The 20,543-nt window shown below is 39.4% G+C and overlaps 1 protein-coding gene across 3 annotated transcripts in view; it reads right to left on the bottom strand.

Annotated features, from left to right (window-relative positions):
- Nucleotides 1-3,870: 3,870 nt before the first annotated feature.
- UBE3D (ubiquitin protein ligase E3D) overlaps nt 3,871-20,543 on the bottom strand; it is an 85,026-nt gene continuing 68,353 nt past the window's right edge. For 2 of the 3 annotated variants that reach the window (XM_027696483.1, XM_027696499.1), the window contains one exon: nt 3,871-5,461. In XM_027696483.1, coding sequence (XP_027552284.1) covers nt 5,441-5,461 — 21 coding nt within the window. In that variant the 3' untranslated portion in view covers nt 3,871-5,440. Of the gene's footprint in view, nt 5,462-5,492; nt 5,960-20,543 lie in introns of those variants that run through there. The other variant, XM_027696477.1, reaches the window with a different exon arrangement.

Below are 20,543 nucleotides of genomic sequence, written 5' to 3'. Positions count from 1 at the left end.
CCAGCTGCACTGCTGAACAAATGACCTTGTCACTGATAGAGAGTCATGACCTTTATGATACAGTCATAGTTTTAAAGGAGGGGAAACACACATGGGTGAAAGACAAGATGGCTGACCCACTGTGATTGCAATTACCTGGTGTCAGTAATGAAGGTGTAAAGAAGGTGTGAAGGCTATTTTACAAGCCCCTAGTGGAGCTGCCAGTCACACAAACACGTTGCCCATCTGCAATTCTGCCATCCTGCCTGCACTACAGAAAACCCAGTTTGGCAAAAGAAGATAAATACTAAAATGCTTTGCAATCTTGAGGAAGTGACTGAAAGCACGTAAGATATGCTGATGTCTTATATTTGGAAATAAACATTTTTCTACTGTTTACTCTGATAAATTGATACACATTTATATAATCACTGAATATAAGGGGATAGAAGAAGTATCTATCACTAAAAACACAGAATACAGACCTATATAATCCATGTGTAAGATGATCAGAAGGGAATGGAGCATGTGGCAGAGAGACCATAGCATTACTGCCATGTTTAAGAGAACACAGCTGAACACACTGAACCGCAGTACCACGGGATCTGAACACAGCCATTGCTGTCCACAGTTAGAAAAATGCCCTGCTTTAATCAATCAGGTATTGGAAGATATCTGTGAACGTCAGCAAATGCTCCATGGTGTCTGCTGTGAGGCAATTCAGCATGCTCTGAATGAATAAACTGAAGCAGTTTCAAAGGACAGAGTTGCTCAATGTTTCTATAATTTGTCCATCTGCAGATTTTGCAGTGCTTCTACAACAGCGATACAATAGTAGCAAGAAAACCCATGGAGGTAAACCAAAAGGAATGAGGGTTATGAGCTAATTCAGTACCTCAAACAAGCTATCTGTCATTTATAATGGAGCACAGTTGGCTAGAAGAGAAATTGTAGGACACAAAGTCGAAAATTGTAACCACAAAGTGATGTCCTGGAGGAACGAAAATGAAGGCAGCAAAACAAAAAGAAAATTACTGAAAAGCACTTGCATTTAAACCCAGAATGTTTGAGAGTGGAATCATCCATTGTAAATTTTAATTAAAGTTGCTTCTTATATATAAAAGTTTCTCTACACAGAAGAGTAAAATGGAAGTAAACTAGAACTTGCCCCTCAACTCACAGGATAAGACCAGTACAGCTCTCTGATTAACTCATTTGTTATGATTGTTCAGTTTATCCTAACCTACTCTAGCAGGGATTTAAACTAAGCTAGAAAGTCACACTAATTTTGGAATTAAAATAGCCCCACTGGGACTCAATTTGGTATGCCAATTTAACTATCCCAGTTAAATGGTCAAACTTGTTTAAAAGAAGTAGCAAGCCCTACACAAATAGAATTGCCCTGTGACCTGTTAATGCCAGAAACAAAATTGTTGTCTGTTGTTGCAAATGACGAGTACAGTACTGGTCTGACAGGCATGTTTTCTGCACCACACCAATAGCCAGCTTTATAATCTGACGGCATATTAGAATTAAAGCCATCATTTTTAATCTCTTCTTGTGCCATACACTATTTGGTAACTGCACATTATGAAAGGATGCACATCTGTCTCAGTTAATGCAAATTGGGGACTTCTTGATGTCATTGTTGATTAAATACTATTATTTCAGGACTAACATCATGCTTGGCACTACAGAAAGCAAAAATTAAGACATTTCTGCAGTGAAGAATGCAGACTGTAACAGACACAAAATGCTGGGGAGAGAGGGCAAACGATAAGAAGGACCAAACATTTTGTAAGAGCACAGCTTCTAGGCCAGCCCCTATCTTGCTGCATGCTTTTCCATCTGCATGGAGACGGTCTCTGCATGCTTCAAAATGAAACAAGCTTTCTGTTATGGATGTATCCAAACATGATATTTAGACTACTAACTGGATGCAAAGACAATAACACAGTACCTAACTATGCTTTGTACTTACGCTACTTTTCCAAATGCTGCTGTCAACAAGAAAACAGTAAAACTAAATATTACACTATTCAACAGAGAGAGAAATGGAGGCAAGAGCAGTCATAGGCAAAGGTCAAGGAAGAAGCCTTGAGCTGAACTTGACAGTTTTTCTGAACCTAAGTCCATTTTTTATGAGAGCCCATGGTTCACTGCAAAGGTAAAAAAGGCCAAGTTTTGCTTTTATAAAGAATTTAGAATGCAAGAAAGTGTCAAATGAAGCTGTCACACCTCTAATCCACTACTGGCTCTGTAGGAAAGGTGACATAATAAATAGGAGGTGGGGAAAAAAAGCACCAATAAATTTGTTTTCAGAAACCGGAGTTCTGAATAATGTTTTTTATATGCCTGTTGCAATCTAAAAAGCACTTTTAAGGACAGATGCCTGGTACCTGGGAAAGCATATGACCACATCTTTTCTGAACATGGCCAAAGAAATCTACTTTCAAATGGAAACACCCCAATTCTGTATTATCAATTATCAATTATATAATATCACATGTGGTCTGATATTTTCCCTATAATTTCAAAGTTAAATGTCAGTGAAGGTCTCAGAGCTAGAACCAAGAAAAGGGAAACATGACACCAAGTGTGTCAATTTGCCCTGCCACTCCTATAGATACAGACAGACAACTGTGACCATTGGGAAACTGGGGCAGAAAAATGCCCCCAAATGGGAGGGCAGCTGGAACACAGTTTTTTATTCTTTTTCCTTTGGTGATTTCACAATTCTACTTCCAATTGTGGTGCATCAACCCTGGCCAGCAGCTAAGCACCCATCCAGCTGCTCGTGCACTCCTCATTCCTCCATGAGCACGATGGGGCAGAGAACAGGAAGAAAAAAAGCAAGAAATCCTGTAGGCTGAAAGACAGTTTAATATGTGAAGGAAAGAGAAAAAATCCAAACAACCAAACAAAAATGAAACCAAGTGATGCAAAGGCAATAACTCATCACCTCCCACAAGCAGGACAATGCTCAGCTATTCTCTGAGCAACCAATACCTTGGAAGTAACCCCTCTCCTCCCCTTTCTTCCACTATCCCCAGTTTCTCTGCTATGCTTGATGCTGTATGGTACAGAATATAATATCCCTTTGGCCAATTCAGGTCAGCTGTCCCTGCTGTGTCCCCCCTCCTAACTTCTTGCCCACCTTCAGCCTGTTTACTGGGACAGGTGGGCGTAGGGAGGAAATGAGAAAAAGTTCAGCTACAGTCAAAACATTGGTGTGCTACCAGCACTGCTGGAGCCACAAATCCATACTGCAGCACCATACATGCTGCTATGAAGAATGTCAACTCCACCCCAGGCAGACCCTGCTCACCAATGTATAGGGTAAAAAAGAATAAGCAGAAGCTTTAAACATACATACAGAGGACAAGCTGACAAGAAATTTCATGTTTTAAGTGCACACACTGGGCTTGGCACTCTCGCAGGATTTCCTTCCTGAGCTTGCTGCAGCACTGACATTGTAGTAGCATAATGGGAGCCATTAGCTCCTAGAGGTGAGAGACAGACCAGGCTGGATTGGGTTGATTGGTCTTTCATCTCTGGAAGGGCACTGTCCCAAAAAAATAATTCCAAAGGAATGTCTGCACTCATTATTCTGGAACCATGTATGCTACCAGAGGCCGATTAACTCTTTATGGTCACAATACCAAATGAGGCAGGACATGACAGAGACTGAACCTCAAAAGCACAAATACTCCCTAACCTAAGATTACACCATAAATGCAAAACAATAAAAGGGGTCATTTAAAGAGGCTGAAAACGATTTTAAAGTTGGAGTATTTCAGTGTGATATGAATGACTTCCCTCTGCAAATTGCTCAGTCGTACTCTGGGAAGCTGAAACTCTCTCAGAAATTAAGCAAAACAAACAGTAAACTAATTTAGAAAAAATATTTTATTCATAAAATGACTAAACATTGGTGCATGGACAAAATATCTTGGAGCTAGATAACTTAGTCACTGAATACAACATTCAGAATAATTTTGTTTGTCCTTTAATACTGAAAACTAAAATAATAACAGGAACATAATATACAGACTGGGTGCTGGGAGGCCTCAGCTACCTGTATTTGGATGTGTAAAACCCAGGTATCCCACACTTTGTAGGGTCACTTCTTACATTAGGATCATTTAATAAGTAAAGAGAGTGTAAACTTTCCTTGAAATTCAGAAATTTTCAAACTCATCTAACAAGAATTCATTTCCCCAAAATATTGCTCTTTTCCAAAAACATAGCATCTTTTTATTGTAAGAGTTAAAAGATGGAGTTTTAACAGGTCAGCCTACATAAACAGGCTCTCTCCTTTTCTTTTTCTTTTTTTTTTCCCTGTTTGGATACCTTTTTGTATGTATTTTGAGAACACAAGAATTGTCACACTAGGTCAAATGAACCATTCCAGTACCTGACTGTTTTGCCAAGAGCAGCTGTTTAAGGAAAACTAGAGATAAGTGAGGTAGGTATGCAATAAGACACTGGAATGGTCTGGGATATCTGGGATAAGATATTAAAAGATCACCTCCTTCTAACTTAAGAGCAGTCCATCCCAACAAGCAGGAATTGAGGCACAAATTGCAGGAGACTTCTTCTCTGATCTTTGGCCTATGAACTTAGGCCATCCTGTTCCCCTGGACAAAGGAAGGCAAAACTTGCTGGCAACTAAGTAAATAACCCACTCCAAAACCAAAATGGTAACAGCTTCTGTGTCCCATGTAAATATGCTATCACTCCCATGGAAGGCAGCTGAGCATCCACAACAGAGAACAACAGTTTGGAGCAGCTGTATTGACTTTCTACAAGTATCTTTCACCTCCAGCAGTTTCTGCAGCGTCAGCCCTCACACGCCTGGCTCTTTTTTGAAGTTGAAGGAATTCCCAGTAACCAAAAGACTGTCAGTTTAAAAAAACTTACATATGGTGTAGGAATACAGAAACTGCCTTCCCTCACAAGCAGAAAGGTAAACCTTAATGTGGAAACAATATAGATGAGAAACATATAAGTTTCACAAAAACTAGATTTTATATTTTAAAGTTGGACCTCTAACTTCACCAAAACAGAGAAAGTAAAGAACTTACATTAGTATCCATGACATTAAATATTTTAAAATATTTGCTACAGTTGTGAACTTTCCTAAGGACATATACATTGCTATCAAACACTGATAAAGGTGTTTTGGCAATGAAGACATCATAATAGTCATCCCAGCTGAATGTCAGAGGAGCCACAGGTAAGTTACTCTTCGAATGACATCTAAGAATGTACTGGATGCAAAAGTCAACTCTGTCTTTGGTTTTGAAACACATTCAGATATGAAGAATACACACCACACACCCATGTTCTTTTGGATTGCCAGTGGATTTTTTTCTAGAAGTCACACCATTGGAAGTTATCTGTACATATTTCAGCTGAAAATAAATTTGACAATAGTTTTCAACTGTATATGCATTCTTCACATCTTCAAAAAGGCAACCTATAAAAGGAAGCAGAAACAATATTCTGATTAGTCTTTACAGTGCAGATAAAACAAAGATGTTTCTTTGTATCAACAGAAATTATATATTATAATAATATTTTTACCTAATAACACACTAATGCAATAAGAAAACATAAGCTAAATTTGAGAGCAGTGTTACTTTCCCACGTCTTTTCTACCTAGGAGGTCTCCTAAAAATTCCCAAGCTTTCTTTTTGCTCAAGCACTGCAAGTGTTGCTGAACTACGTAGCAAAACTTTTTTTTCCCCCAGAATAAAAAAGCACAAGGTATTCATCTCATCTAACTTAAAAGGCTATTTAATAGTATTTTGAAACTAGTTAGATTAAATCTTTGATACATTCCCTGGTCTGAATACTGTTTGAACAGTGCTGTCACTAGAAGTCAAATCCTGATTCCAAAGTCACAATGAAAAGTCCAAAGTCATAAAGAAAAAATGCCTTACATTTTAAAATGACCAGGAACCCAAATCCTACCCTAGGAGAGAAGACAAATACTTGTATACGATCAGAAGATGGCAAATGAGGTACCTTTTCTCTTTAGTGTGCTAAGTCAACTGTGTAACAGCTATTTAGAGGGAAGGTGATCTATCAAATACAAGAGACCTACAGGATTTCTGCTGTCCCAGCTCATTCGTTCTTTGTCACATGCATGCAGCAGTTTCACCTGTATGGTTTTGGTTTAGCTTTCTTCAGGACCTGCATGACACTAACACAGAAATTAGGCTAGCTGACTGGAAACACAATCACACACCCAGATTCTTATCTGCCAAGGGATTGTTTCACATATTTTTTGCTGATCACAAAGACAGAAAAACGGATGGACAGGTTCCATCACAGAAGGGCACAAAAGAAAAGAAAAAAGAAAGAAAGAAAAAAAAAGTCTACCAGGTTACACAACCATCTTCTGAAAATATATAACCTGTTTCTCCTACCCCATGAAAAACAGACCAAAAGAAAAAAAGTGAGATAAACACTTCCCCTTTGTTCTCTCCAAGACCTTTCAACAGTCACTTAAGTGAAGATTCAAATTACTATCAATTACCACTTCGGATTTTCACAGCTGACCCTCAATCACCACTCTACTCAATACTGTGATTAAAGAATGCATGAAACATGATCAAGCAGAAGGAATTGAATAAAAGCATAAAATATCACTGAGTGGAGTGTTCAGAACAAAGGGCAAAACAGAGTTAAAACATTCATTTTGAATCCTATGCCCAAAGTATGTTTCAGAGAGTGAAAAAAAATAAAGCATTTTTAACATATCTAAGAGGCTTTTCAGAGAATCAGTCATAAAAAGGCCCATGTCTAAATAACATCTCAGCCTTGGCCACATTGATCAACATAACTGGTCTACTCTGGCCTCCAATCGGGAGGCCTGGAGACAGACCATCTATAACGCTGCTGATGCTTTTGAGAAAGCACGCAGGATCACCCTTGAGGAGAAAAGACAATGCAGAAAGAATTGTGCCTTGCAGAATATACCATCTAAGGAGTCTTTCTGCTGTGCCTTCTGCAACCGGACATGCCTATCTCGTATTGGCCTTTTTAGCCACCAACATGCTTGCAACAAACGTGGGTAGAGCCCTTCCCAAATCTTCGTTCGCGAAGCCTAGCCATGAAAAAATGAAAAAAATGAACACTGGGTGAGCAGGCAGAGCAGATGACTGCTGTAAGAGAATCAGGAGCGTGACAGAGGCGGCAAAACAATGGACTTTAAATAAATGCAATCTGCAAATTCAGTCTGTGCCATGTCTCGTGGATCTGATGGCACAGGAAACACAGCACTCGGAGAAAATTTTCTCAGCTATGCAAAGTAGTTCAATCATTGAATCAGCTGCAAGAACCAGAAAAGAAGCAAGATTCTTACTTCCACAAAACAGGAAATAACTCATATGCCAAAAGTTGCATTCCCATGTTACAACACAAGCTTTTAAAGTGTTAAGTTTTTATTCTCTTTAAAGGAGACCAAGTGAATGGTGCATAAAAATCCCTCTGTGTGTCTCTTGAAGAGCTGTGTCTCTCCTAAGAGCTAAACAAAAGTATGTAGAAGATAGAGAATTTCTCTTCAGTTTCAGAGAGGGAATTGTACTTCTGTTTACTCCTGGAATAATTATAAAGGAAAATAGTGGGTTGAAAGTAGTTATGTATGCTTTGGTTTCAGCAGAAGAAAATGAACCTATTAAATCTATGAATGCTTCCTGAAATATGACTGCTTTGGTTTCTCTTCTTTATTGCACAACAAAGAATAAAACTCCACCACCAGGCTCAAAACTGAAGCTTAAATGTATAAAAGACATTTTACTGTTGTCTTTGAACATTAGATTAATTTTTAAACACTATCACACACAGTTCATAATGCTGCATTGTGTTCTAGAAGAACACAACTTACATGGTCGTCTCAAATCACATCTACTGCAACACATAATCGGTACATAAACAGATACCCATGCTTTAATCCTGCACATGTGCTAGTGTGAAATCAAGAGTGATGGAATGACTGCAGAGGAAATGTTGATTACACATCAACATGGCTACAGCCTACAATCAACATCAAATGCTGTATCTATTTCCACTCAAGGCTGACAGGTACCCAAGCAATGCCATGCCATTCACGTGCATAGGAAGAGGATAACCTGCCCAAAAAGGCACAGACAGCTGTAGGCAGACCTCTGCTCCTAGATCCAGTTGTGCTGGATGACATTACTCTCACAGGCCCATGGTGTCCCTGTGCTACAAGTTACTGTAGTGGTTTGAGCCAGGTTTCCCCCTGAAACTAGGAAAGTGGTAACCCCCAGGGAGTGGTGACCCTTGGGGTTTGACCCAATCAGTGCTCCTGCAAAATATAAACATATCTCTCTGGACCGGAACAGAAGCAGTGGTACTGGTTGTTGTGGAAGAAGTGGCCATGTTGTAGAAGCCATGAGGAAGGGGCTCAGGGCCCCTTGGGGGCTCTGCCCCCCCCAGCCCCCGGTTGGGGAGCTGCAGGGACTCGGAACAGTGTTAGACTGGGCCGAGTGCCTGTGGCTAGGAGCTGGGGGAGTTTCTCCCTGGTAGGCAGCAGCGGGAGACACTAAGAGCGGCAGCAGAGCAGCAGTGGATGGAGGAGAGCAGTGGCAAAGTGCCAACAGATAAGGACTGAAGTAAACAGCAGAAGCCAGCATGCAACCGAAGCAGACACAGAGTTGTCTGAGGAAAAGGAAAAAAAGCAGCAGGAAGAGAACCGAGCCACTGCAGAGACAGAGTTTCGGGGGGTAAGAACTGAATAACCAAAACCCCCAAACTCCCTTGGAGACTCCTCTGAGAGAGAGGAGGATGATTGGACTCACTTGAAAGAGTCTTGGAGTGCAGTATGCACTACAGAGAGGAGCCAAGAACCTCCGGCCTCCTGAGAGATAAGCCAGGACGGCCAAAGGAATGTGTGTGTGTGGGGGGTGACCTTGGCCCCCCTTGCTGCAGCTTCAGAGAAGCTGGCAGCTATCTTTGAGTCAGAGCATGGGAGCTCTGCACAGGGGCTTGATTTCCCCTGAGGATACCAGACCGTCACGAAGACCCCGGTGCTTCGTGATATAACCGTGGTAGAGCAACCTTGTCTGGGGTGAAGCAGCCCACGGAAAGACCCTTCGTTTGGCGTCGAGGGGCTGAGAGGGGCTTGGAGACCCCCCTTGTGTGCGTTGGCAAGGATCCAGCTGCAACTGCTTCATGAAAAACACAGAGAGCCTGCTGCCTAGAGAGACCTGCTGCTGAGAGACTGGAAGGGGTCTTTTCTTCTTCTCTTCTGGACTTTTATTTGGAGGGAGAAGAGATTTGGCCCATTGTAAATATTATTGTCATGGTAGAGATAGAGTTAAGATTGTTTGTAGAGTATTATAGTATTTATTTATGTGTACAGTCTTTGTAATATATACCTTCCCCCATATTGACTCTTGTGTTTTTGTCTGGAAAACCCATCTCACATGGGGTTGAGATGTGGGAGGGGGGCTAGGAATCAAGAATTGGATTTTGAGACTGCTCAAACCATGACAGTTACCGTTCCTCTCTCCCCACAAAACATCATTTCAAGCTTTCTGCCTAGTGTCTGGTGAAATCAGACTGATATGCTAAACTCTGGTCTGCACTAACTGAATCAATTTACCCTGGAAACAAGAAAGGGAGGGCTTGCACTAACAATTCCGGTGGCAGACCACAGGGGAGAGACTAATGTCTGGTGGAAAAGAGAGTGAAAAGCTGAGAATAGTGGTTTTTTCCACATATATGGCTGGATTTGGAAGATAACATATACTCAAAGACTCAGACCAGTCTAATTCACATACAGATTTGTATAGCCACAAAAGCTATGGCTAGTGCTAAGTGTTATATGGTTTAAGCCTTAATAATTATAGCTAGTACAACTGCTTAGGTCGTTGCAAATTATAGTGCAATCAAGATACCCTGTACATAGAATACCTTGAAAAAAGAATCAGATATAAACATGTTTGTGCGAATATAACTGATCCTATATATTCCCTATCCCCATATTTAATAATGCACTGATACCATAAGAGGAACAATGTGCATAAACAGACAGAGGTGGCCATAACCCTGCCTCACACATTTCTCATGCCCGTAACATAAAGATAGATCAGCGAGTCGGAGGAATTAAAGCATCTGCACCACCTGTAGGTTCCAGATCTACAAATATTTGATTTCTGACAAACTCTTCTCAAAGTTTGGTGTTGCCACAGCTGCTGAAAAGGGATGGAGGAGTCAGAGGAATAAGGTCTTCCCTAAGGTACAACAGTGCTCCTCCCATTCCTGCACCCCCACCAGAAGCAGACTCTTACCATTACCCTATGGATTAGCAACTATTGGCAATGGCTGCTTATAAACAGCCACATTAAATCTTATAAGTTCACCTGCCTACCCATATAGTACAGTTTATATATTTATTCTCACCCAACAATCTGGGATCAAGTTTGCTGATGCACAAATAACCTGTTCCAGAAATACATTTTGGTACCAGTGTGAATGAATGGACACAAAGCAGATGGCATTACATGAGCAGAGACGTGAGAGTACATTAACTGCTATATTTACACTTGCTCCCACTGAATCCACAGACCCATAAAAAAGCAGCTGTCTTTTCCAGACTTGAATGTTACCAAGCCGTTGCATATTACCCCTAGATCTCTGGGGCTGCTTTGTGGGAAAGCAAAGGCATTTTTAGAGGAAATTTGAGAGGAAGGCAGTGTATTCACTACTTGAAGAACGAGCAGAGCCAGAGACAGAATCACAAAATTATTAAGGTTGGAAAAGAACTCTGAGATCATTGAATCCATCAATCATCTGACCATGTAGTATATACTTGCCTTCAGAGAGCCTCCTGGTAGTCTGCAAACTCCCTGGCTATATTCCAATGGTAAAGCTGTCCTCTGTTATGCTGATGTTTAATTCTTTTTTTTCTGTACTCTAGGCTCTCGGGATAATAGCTGTACCTTAGGTCTTTGGGTGCCTGTTTCCCCTGTGGTACAGAAATCATGTAAGTAGACTTGGCTGCTCCAATAGCCCCTCCACAGTCAATCAATGGCAGCCACTTATCATGACATGTCAAAAATAATTGTTTTGGGTTCTCTCGGATAGGGAAAGTTTCCTAAGATGCTTTAAATGCCATGCAGTGAGAAGTCTGGTTTTGAGTATGCAACAGAACATGAAAAAGTGTTTTATGTAATTACCCTTCCTTGGCATTTTTGGACTAAGCAAACCAAGGAACCATCGGCCTGTGCTCATAGCAACAGAATTTCAGTTCACTCGGCTGGTAAGTCTTAAATAGTTTACCATTAAATTAATTGAATTACTACTAATTCAAAAAGAAATGTGACCAAAGGCCAATGTCATCCTGGCCTGTATCAGGAATAGTGTGGCCAGCAGGACTAGGGAAGTGATCATCCTTCTGTACTCGGCACTGGTGAGGCCACACCTCAAGTGCTGTGCCCAGTTCTGGGCTGTCACTACAAGAAAGACATTGAGGTGCTGTAACATGTCCAGCGAAGGGTAACAAAGCTGGTGAAAGTTCTGGAGCACATGTGCTATGAGGAGCAGCTGAGGGACCTGGGGGTGTTTAGCCTGGAGAACAGGAGGCTCAGGGGTAACCTCATTGCTCTTTACAACTATCTGAAAGGAAGTTGTAGCCAAGTGGGGGTCAGTCTCTTCTCCCAGGCAATCAGTGAAAGGACAAGAGGACATTGTTTTAAGTTTCACCAGGGCAGGTTTAGGTGAGACATTAGGAGGAATTTCTTCAAAGAAAGGTTGATAAGATATTGGAATGGGTTGCCCAGGGAGGTGGTAGAGGCACCCTCCCTGGAGGTATTTAAGGAAAGACTGGCCATGGCACTTAGTGCCATGGTCTAGTTGATAAGGTGGTATTCAGTCATAAGTTGGACTCGATGATCTCAGAGGTCTTTTCCAAGCCAATTAATTCTGTGATTCTGTGAACACAAGTCCCTTGAAAAGGTCATTAAAACAATACTACAATACTGCAGATTGGACAAGCTGAGTTTCAAATATTTATTCAAATAAGAAAGTATACTTCAGTATAAAAGCCTTCATGACTATCACTAGTATGCTTGAATTTCAATGGAAACAGAAACTAAAATGCATCCAGAATATTTTCTCAGCCAAACATAGCAGCACTGTGCTGTACAGGACTATGTGGTGATGGCAATAATGAAATCAACAGAAGCACATGTTGTGGAACTATGTTATCCTGACAAGCAAATACCCTGCAAATTCCATTGAGGAATAAAGGTATGTGGAATGGCAGCTTTGCAATGTAGCCCACTAACGCCTGCAGGGCTCAGATTTGGGTGTGGAGGAGAAGACATTTTTTGAAGGACTCTCATCTCACTCACAGAAGGTCAAGGTCATTCTTTAGCATATATATCTGCATGCAATTTCACATCTCAAAGACAAGTTGCTTCAAACAGCTTTAAGATCTTAGAGGAGATATATTTTTGGTCAGTGCAACACTAACACAGAAGCAGAGGAACACAGGTGGCAAACAAAGTTGGGGAGAACCTGGCTTCAGCAGACCTATCATCTGAAGAGTCAAATCCCCCAGGGAATTTGGGGAAGGCTGGGGAAAGACAAGTCCTCTACTGTACAATGTGAAAAGCACTGTCCACCTGTCAGCTTCCCAATCTTCAATGTGGAAGAAACTGATTAGAACATCACTCTAATAAATTACTTTTTTCTTCTATCCAAGCTGGAGAAAATAATAAATATAATCAAAATGACCAAGCAGAAAGAGAATTAGAGTCCTTTCATTCAATTGCTAGTAAAATTAATTGCAACCAAAGCAACGATTTATTTTTTTAAATATGATTTCTCAATCTGGTAATGTCACTTCAGGATTTATGAAATAAACCAGTCTATATATCAGCATTCATTCTTTCAAGTAATCCTTCCTAAAAGCATTAATTTCTTATAAGAATGAAGCTAGATTTGAAATGTGACAGAGATAAATGAGAAAAAGTAAGAGATTCTTCTGAAGACCCAGGCTGTTCATGTGTACTGCAAACTATCTTTTTGCTAACATAACAGTTGCGTGCTGAAGCTTGCCAAAGCTTTAGAGGGAAAACCATAAGCAGCTTGCAAAAACAGTAGAATATAAATCTCTGCATGTTTTTATTTTATATGAAGACCACCAATTTTTTTAAAATTTTAGATCAAGTAGTTCTTTGTGTGAAAAAAAAAAGTAAAAGGTTTTTTGGGTTGGTTTTCTTTCATTTCTTTACATCTAGAAGTATCAGAACTTCATGGCTTTATTTTGTTTTCTGCCAAGCCTTCCTCATTAGCCTGTACTATTTTTATTTCCACCGCAGATGTTACTTGTTGTGGTCCCCATCATTACGACAAGCACAGAAAAAGTAGTATTATTCATCTTTGTTAGTCCTACATACACTTTCTCTCTTGTATGTAAATCATAGTGGGGGATGTAACTTGGTATTAATGTTGCATTGCAATTACTGATACAAAGCAAATGGGGCTACAAATTCCATGGAATTCAGGGTTGTCTTAGTCAACCAGATGATGTTTGGGTTTTACTGTAGTAATTACCATGCCAAACTTCAAACTAACCAGGCAATTGGAGTAGCACATATGTTCCTGTATCAAGTGGTTCAAGTGGTTTTAAACTGCTATGGAAAAGACATTTCTTTAAGCACATACATGCATGGGCAACTGGGAAATACACAACAAGCTAAAACTAAACAAGGCTCTGAAAGCTGCTGTGCCAATTTACAGCATGCTGGCTGTATTCTAAAGCTAGAGACATGTAAAGAAATTAATGCTTGGCAGCCCTAACAGAAACATAGGATGCAGCCTCTAAAAACTTCTCAGCCTTGCCGAAAGATGTGGCACAAGGCTGAATTACAGAAAGGTGAGTCTGCCACCCTTTTGAAGACCCGCACCCCAGTGGGCCATTTCACACTCACACACACTCCTACTGTCACAGCAGGATTTGCTCCAGGCTGATTTCCTGGAAGTCATGTCAGCTTAAGCTTTCATTGGGTTTTTGCAGTCCTCATACCACTAGATTACTCTGCACTCTTGGGAATCTGTTTCAACTGACCAGCATCACTAATACTGTTGTATCTTTCCCAGGAAAAGAAATATGACACACTGCTACTGCTGTGGTATTCAGCAATTATACCTCTTGTCATATTTCAGCAATAAAGAAGAAAAGAATGAAAAAAGCCCTAAACAAGGGCACTATACAAAGTCAGGTGTCTTAAAAAAGAAAGGGGAGGGAGTGCATCATCACAGGTCTAAACAGAGAAATTTTCTTGACCGTGAAGCAAGTGAATTGTACCTAATTCCAGAGGGAATAAATAGGGTCGGCTAAGTGGCAACAAAATCTCTCCCTAACAGTGAATCATCTCTCTCAAAAGTAAACTGATAAAGAATGGCACATGTCAGGTGTGAGATAAGAGCAAAGACTTATGTCTTTGATTAGATGTTGGCTCATCCAGATGTGTAATGTTCTGGTCATTTGCTTGGCTGTTGCTCTCAATTAGATGCTCTCTGCAACATAATTTATGAAGAATCCTATCTCACCAAAATACCCTGTTACTGTATTTCAATCATTACTCCTCAAATAGAGGGAAGTGCTAACATAAGTGAAAGAGAAGCACTGGTTTTAGGTCTTTATTACACAGTAACACACTCAGCTGGATTCTAAGCTGGCAAATGTCTCCTTTCCTCTCCTTCTGCTGCCTCTTTAGCCATGAAGTACTATAGCACGCTTTAAAACAGAAAGGTGACTTTTAAGTGCTGCATCATCCAAAACAGAAAAATGAATAATATAGTCTTCTATTACCAGCTTAGTTTTCCAGCTCAAATGATCCCTTCACCATAAACTAACATTTTCTCTATTATTCCCTATTACTGAACCATTCACCACAGTAACGATAATCTTCTTTCTCCTATTTTTAACCACTACCCTTAACATTTTCTTCTCACTCCAATCAATCCTTCTCCCTTAAACCCACACAACACACCTTCTATCAGGATTTACCGCCAGCCTGTACTATGTCACGTATATTACAGTAGGAGATAATGTCACCATGCAGTCTTTCTCACATTTTCTCCAGGAAAAGCAATATTACTACAGAAATAGTTATTTGTTTCCCAGTTGCAGCAGCAGATAAAAATCTGCAAGCCAGAATCCCCTTCAGAGCCTGGCTGGAGATACCAGTTTCTTGCTTGTTTCTTGTCTTTTTTCTCCCCCCAACTCCTCTGCCCTTTATAGGAAAAAAATATAAGGCTAAGTTTATTTCAATTTTAGAAGCAATGTGGTAGAAAACTAAAGAGAATAAGGAATTGAACTGGAAACATAAGAAAAAAAGGAGAACTCAGTATATCTTGCTAAAACCTGAAGTTTTTACTCCAAGCATTTGCACTAAATAAAACAGATGTAAATGGTGTGATGCATTATCAAGGCTATCACACAAGCATCAACTAAAGAAATTATTTGGGTTTCCCTCACACTCTCCATAACTCTCAATGTAATAGCAATACAGTTACCTGCAGGATTCATCACTGGCAAGACACTAGAGACATTAGATATTAATGCTGTAGGTCAATGCATCTTTGAATTTTAATTAAATGAAAATCAGTCTTTTTCTCTTTGTCCAAATTTAGGTACCTGTTCAGAGTTCGTATGAGGCCAGTCATAAGACAACCTTCTCATCTCTTACACCAAAATGCTATATAAAACCTCAAAAGACAGGTAAAACTGACACGAGAAATTATAGAGCAGCACCAGAGGTCACCTGCTCTGTCTTCATATTGACTGTCAGGAAAAGTTATATTAAAACTACTGTGGTAAGGTGCTTTACAAACAAAGAGCTGTGAAGAAACAAGTCAACCACTTCTGGTTAATACCCTACTTGCTGATTGCCTGGAGGGAGAAATTGCAGTTTAATTTTGCTTTTGTCTTCAAACCGTTAGATTTATACACAGAAAGAAAATCTACCAAATCCTGAAAGCTAAGAAATGGTCTATCATCTTCATGTCCTGCAATGTTTATAGTTAGTTATGTCACAGAAACCAGTACACAGGTGTAAACTGGGTTTGTAAGAGTCTCCCTTAGCAAATGCTACATGAGCAGAGCACACTGTGATGTCATGTTGAAACTGCTGGGATATCTTGTCATGTATGCAATATTGCCACAGTGTAAGACATGGCCATCTCCTGTGTGCACATCCATTTCTCAACATGCCAAACCCAAACACTACCTGACATATTATTTGAAATAACAGTAAGATGTGGGGAAAAGGTAGAGGGAGCATGATATAGAATGGACAAATTAGAGAACAGAAATAAATGATATTTTCTAATCAGAGGTATTTGATTATATGCTCACATTTACACGCAATTCATATGGCCCAAACAGTCCAATCTACCATACTCGAAAAAATTAGGTAGAGGAGATTAAACGAGAATGTGGCACTGTTAAGTAACATTTTGAAACTAGATAGGTTGAAGATATGTCTTTATTAGGTTATCTTTCGAAAACTTTATGGAAAAAAGCAAGTTTGAAAAATTAGCTGCCTAAATTCTCTCTTTGCTTCCTGATAGTTAAAACTGGAATGAGAATAAATACATCCCTGCATGAGGTATGAGGATTAATTTGTTTGTGTATATAAATGGGTATTTAAGTATCAACTACTATTTTATTTTTAACACCTTATTGGGACTACTGCATTCCTACCAGAGTTCTGCTTTTGGCAAGAGATTAGAATTGAGTTAAAACAGGAACAGGTGTTTAGAAGATGATATGGCTGTAATAAAAGTGCTAACCAAGAAGATGAAGGAAAAAAATAATTTATATAAGGCATTCATTTGTATCCTGTGAAACAGAGAGACAGGCAGAGGAAAACATAAAGTCACAGCAACTAAGAGATATTTAGGAAAATGTGTTTGCTTCCTATGACTCATTCCCAGGGGGACAGGGTCTGAGCAGGGCGGTCCTTTGGTCCCAGGTCATGCCATTCTTGTACAATCTCATGATGCCTATTAAAAGGCCAGGCATTCAATAATACTGGTTGGGTAATAAAACATTTTCAAAGCCTCTAAAGGCTGTCAGAGTATAAGGCCACTCTTGGTAAGATCTGAGCTCCTAAATTACATCGAGTATTTTTACAGTGTGAATTTCTGGCCTCTAAGAACCCTACAACCATTACTATGTCAAACCGATTTTTATTTCTAGGGATTGAATACATTATTTTGCCAGCTGCAATCAGAACAAAAGTTGAAACCATCCATTTCAAGGCTCAAACTCATGAAGACAGATGTTTTCTTGGTAAAAAGAACAATTCTTGACCTTGAAGTTTCATAAGAAAATACAATATTTGCCATTTTTAGAATACTTTTCCCTCAACAATAAGATAATTGAAGATAAAATCTCTCAAGTGGGTTTTTTTTGAAAGCAGACTGTGCTCAAGCACCAATCCTGCAAGTTAAACCTCTTCGCATCAAGCTATACTATAATTTCCCGCAAAGTAAAAGTAAATGAAGCAAAGACTTTTAAAAGCAAAGACTTATGGGGGAGTAGGTGTTGCAAGATGTATGAGGTTTATTATTACTTTGTTTATTGCCATACTCCAGACAGTGTCTCATAAGAGTAGGACATGATGTACAAAATTAATAAAATTTAACTACAGAAACACTGGGAAGACTCTCCATGGGCAGCACGAGTCCTCAGGTCTGCGAATTCTCAGCACGGTTGAATTTCAAAAGTCGAAAGTTAGACTGAGGATCTCATAAGAAACTAAAATGGTTGTCTAGACTATATTGAAGTCTCTTATGTCTTTCCCTATGGAAAAGCTTGCCCGTAGAACAACTGATGGAAGAAATGTAGTAATGTAATTTCTGCATGGTAGATGTTTTTTTTCCTGGTATTATATGATTCTTGCATTTTAAGAAGGTTTAATACAATTAATGTTGACTTCAGTACATTTAAGTTGCATCCTTTCCAAGTATTTCTTGTCAGCAGTCACCCATGAGAGAAAAGTCTATTAAATTAGCAAGACAGTAAGAAAGGTTTTAAAATGACTGATGACAGAATTAGCTCCTTGAAAATAATACTGAAGAAAACAATTTTGACCTGAGACAAATTCACATGTCCTTCTGATTCTAATGATTTCATCAACAAGAACATGGTTATTCAGAAGCTGAACTTGGGCCTGTATCATTGATTCCATACACACATTGGAACAGCTCTATTGTCCACTGGAGACAATTATTCATGTGGTGAAGTGCTTATGGGAGTCAAATCTAGACTAATAAATGGCTTATGGGTGCCCCTGACAGGCATCAGACAATTTTAAATACTTACTCTCTATCAGGGCAGAACTGGAAAATTTTGATGAATACATCAATTAATGATAATTTCTGAAGGCACCATAAGAAAACGAATTGGCCTTCCAAAAGGAAGGGCTGTACAAAGAACCAAAGAGATTTTAAGTCGGAACTTGTCTAATTTATGATATATGACATTATCTGCGATAGCAGGGGACTAAATTTAATGAAGAATTCCATGTGGTCCTAGCTATAAACTACAAAAAATACTGCAAGTCTATGGGGTAAAAAACTGATCACAAAGGCTAGGACAAACATCTGACAGCACAGGATACAGAGCTAAACCCTTTCTGAAAGAGTCTTTTCATCAGATTCCTATCCCAGCATGTTAAAAGAGCAGTAACAGTGGGAAATGCACGTTAACACTCGAGCAGAGGTCAGACTGACCACACTCTCTGGTATCAGGACAGCAACCTCTACTGCAGGGGCAGCACTGACCTTTTTAAACAATGACCTTTTGCATACCATAGCATCACCAGAAGATTCTAAATCTCAGAACCCTAATATATTTCTTCTCAATAAACCATGACTATTCAAAAAACAGGAAAAAAAATACGTAAGTATTTAATAATTCAAATCCAAACACTCATTCCAAGCACAACCTTTTTTCCTCACCAAATGAAATATCAAAGATTATACAAGAACCTTAGTAGCCTTCACTAACGTATTTCACCACAGAAGTATGCATTTCTTTGGTGGAAGGTTAAGCAATAAGCAAAATGTCTTGCAAACTTCCTCCCCACTGTGTTGGCACAGCTGCATCGTCACTGGATAATGCCAAAGCAGTAGAAGTGACAAGATTACATGGGCTCTCTGAACAAGATGGAAGGGCTCTCTTAAACCAGATTAAATAGGTTGCTGCTGAATATAAAACTGCAGCCCTCAATACCACAGCAATGGGAGCTAATATACTAAGGCATTAAAATAGTCAAAATACATGTACAGGCAACATGTGAAAGAACACTGAATGAACATGGTATTAAAATGTCTGCAAATACACTCTGAAAGCAGCATGTTCTATAAGGAGCTTTTCACGGTATTCAGCCTTGTACAGAAAAGTCACATAAGCAATACAGAAGGCAGTTTTCTCTATTACATCATATTCTGTTACTTTTGTAAATTATTTTCATGTCTGATTTATCATGGGAAATATAGGTAAATAATTCCATTTTTCTTCGCAGGCCTCCAAGTGACACTGCCTAGAAACCCCAAACCTTTACTCTCACCAAAGATTACTGTTACTTGTAGTAAAATGTGAGGAAGAGCTCACATCCTTAAAGATGTGAAATGTGAAAAAAGTAAAGCAAGTAAATAGAAAAACCTCTGGCATTTACACACATTTAAACACAATTACCAAACCAATCTTCCAAGAAAACCCTTAGAGTGCTATGATTTACAGGTTCATCTACTGAACAGTGCAGGTTCATCTATTGAACAGTGCACTCTGCCCTCTTCCATCACTCTTGTTTATCTACTTCTTTTTAAATAAGAACATACCTGCTCTGAAACTGAGGGATGTGTGTGCATCTACTACCTCAGCATATGCCTGCAATGTGATGGAATCAAAGGATTCAACAGGGAAGAAATTACTGTAAGCAACAACCATCTCCCTTCAGAGCCATTTTATGCAGTTCATAAACAAACTGTTTTCCCAGTAGTCATCTTCTGAAGCCTCTCTTTTCTGTCCACTTTTGCCATGCTTTGATTTAAATTTGAAATAATCTCCTTGGATCATACATCATGCTTTTAATTTTTCAGCCAAAAGCCATGCACAGCTTTTATCTGTTACTATTAACAGATTGCCCAGGGACATGCACAATGAGTCATGGAAAGAAAGAGTAAGGATTTCCTGGCTCTTAATCCAGTGCTCAGACAAGACCTCTCATGTTTCCAATTTTCAGGGGCTGGCAGGTGGGGGGAAGAGAAAGAAAGGAAAAAAAGATGGAGACTTTTTTAGATAAGCAAAATAGGCAACCAGAAAAAACCAAGCTCTTCCCCTTCTCAGTTTCAGATAACTGATGTAACAGTAATCACAGAATCTGCTGAAGAGTTTAAAGCTGTTTTTTAAAAAAATGCAGTGGATAGAACAGAGGAAAAATATTAACTGACAGCAAAAAGACACAAAAAATGACATTTCTTAAAGCAGAAACAAAATAACA

The sequence above is a fragment of the Neopelma chrysocephalum genome, unplaced genomic scaffold (genome assembly GCF_003984885.1).
Source record: "Neopelma chrysocephalum unplaced genomic scaffold, ASM398488v2 Primary Assembly neopelma1_23b, whole genome shotgun sequence".
In the NCBI taxonomy this organism is placed as follows: domain Eukaryota; kingdom Metazoa; phylum Chordata; class Aves; order Passeriformes; family Pipridae; genus Neopelma; species Neopelma chrysocephalum.
This window is presented reverse-complemented; position numbering and strand designations above follow the sequence as displayed.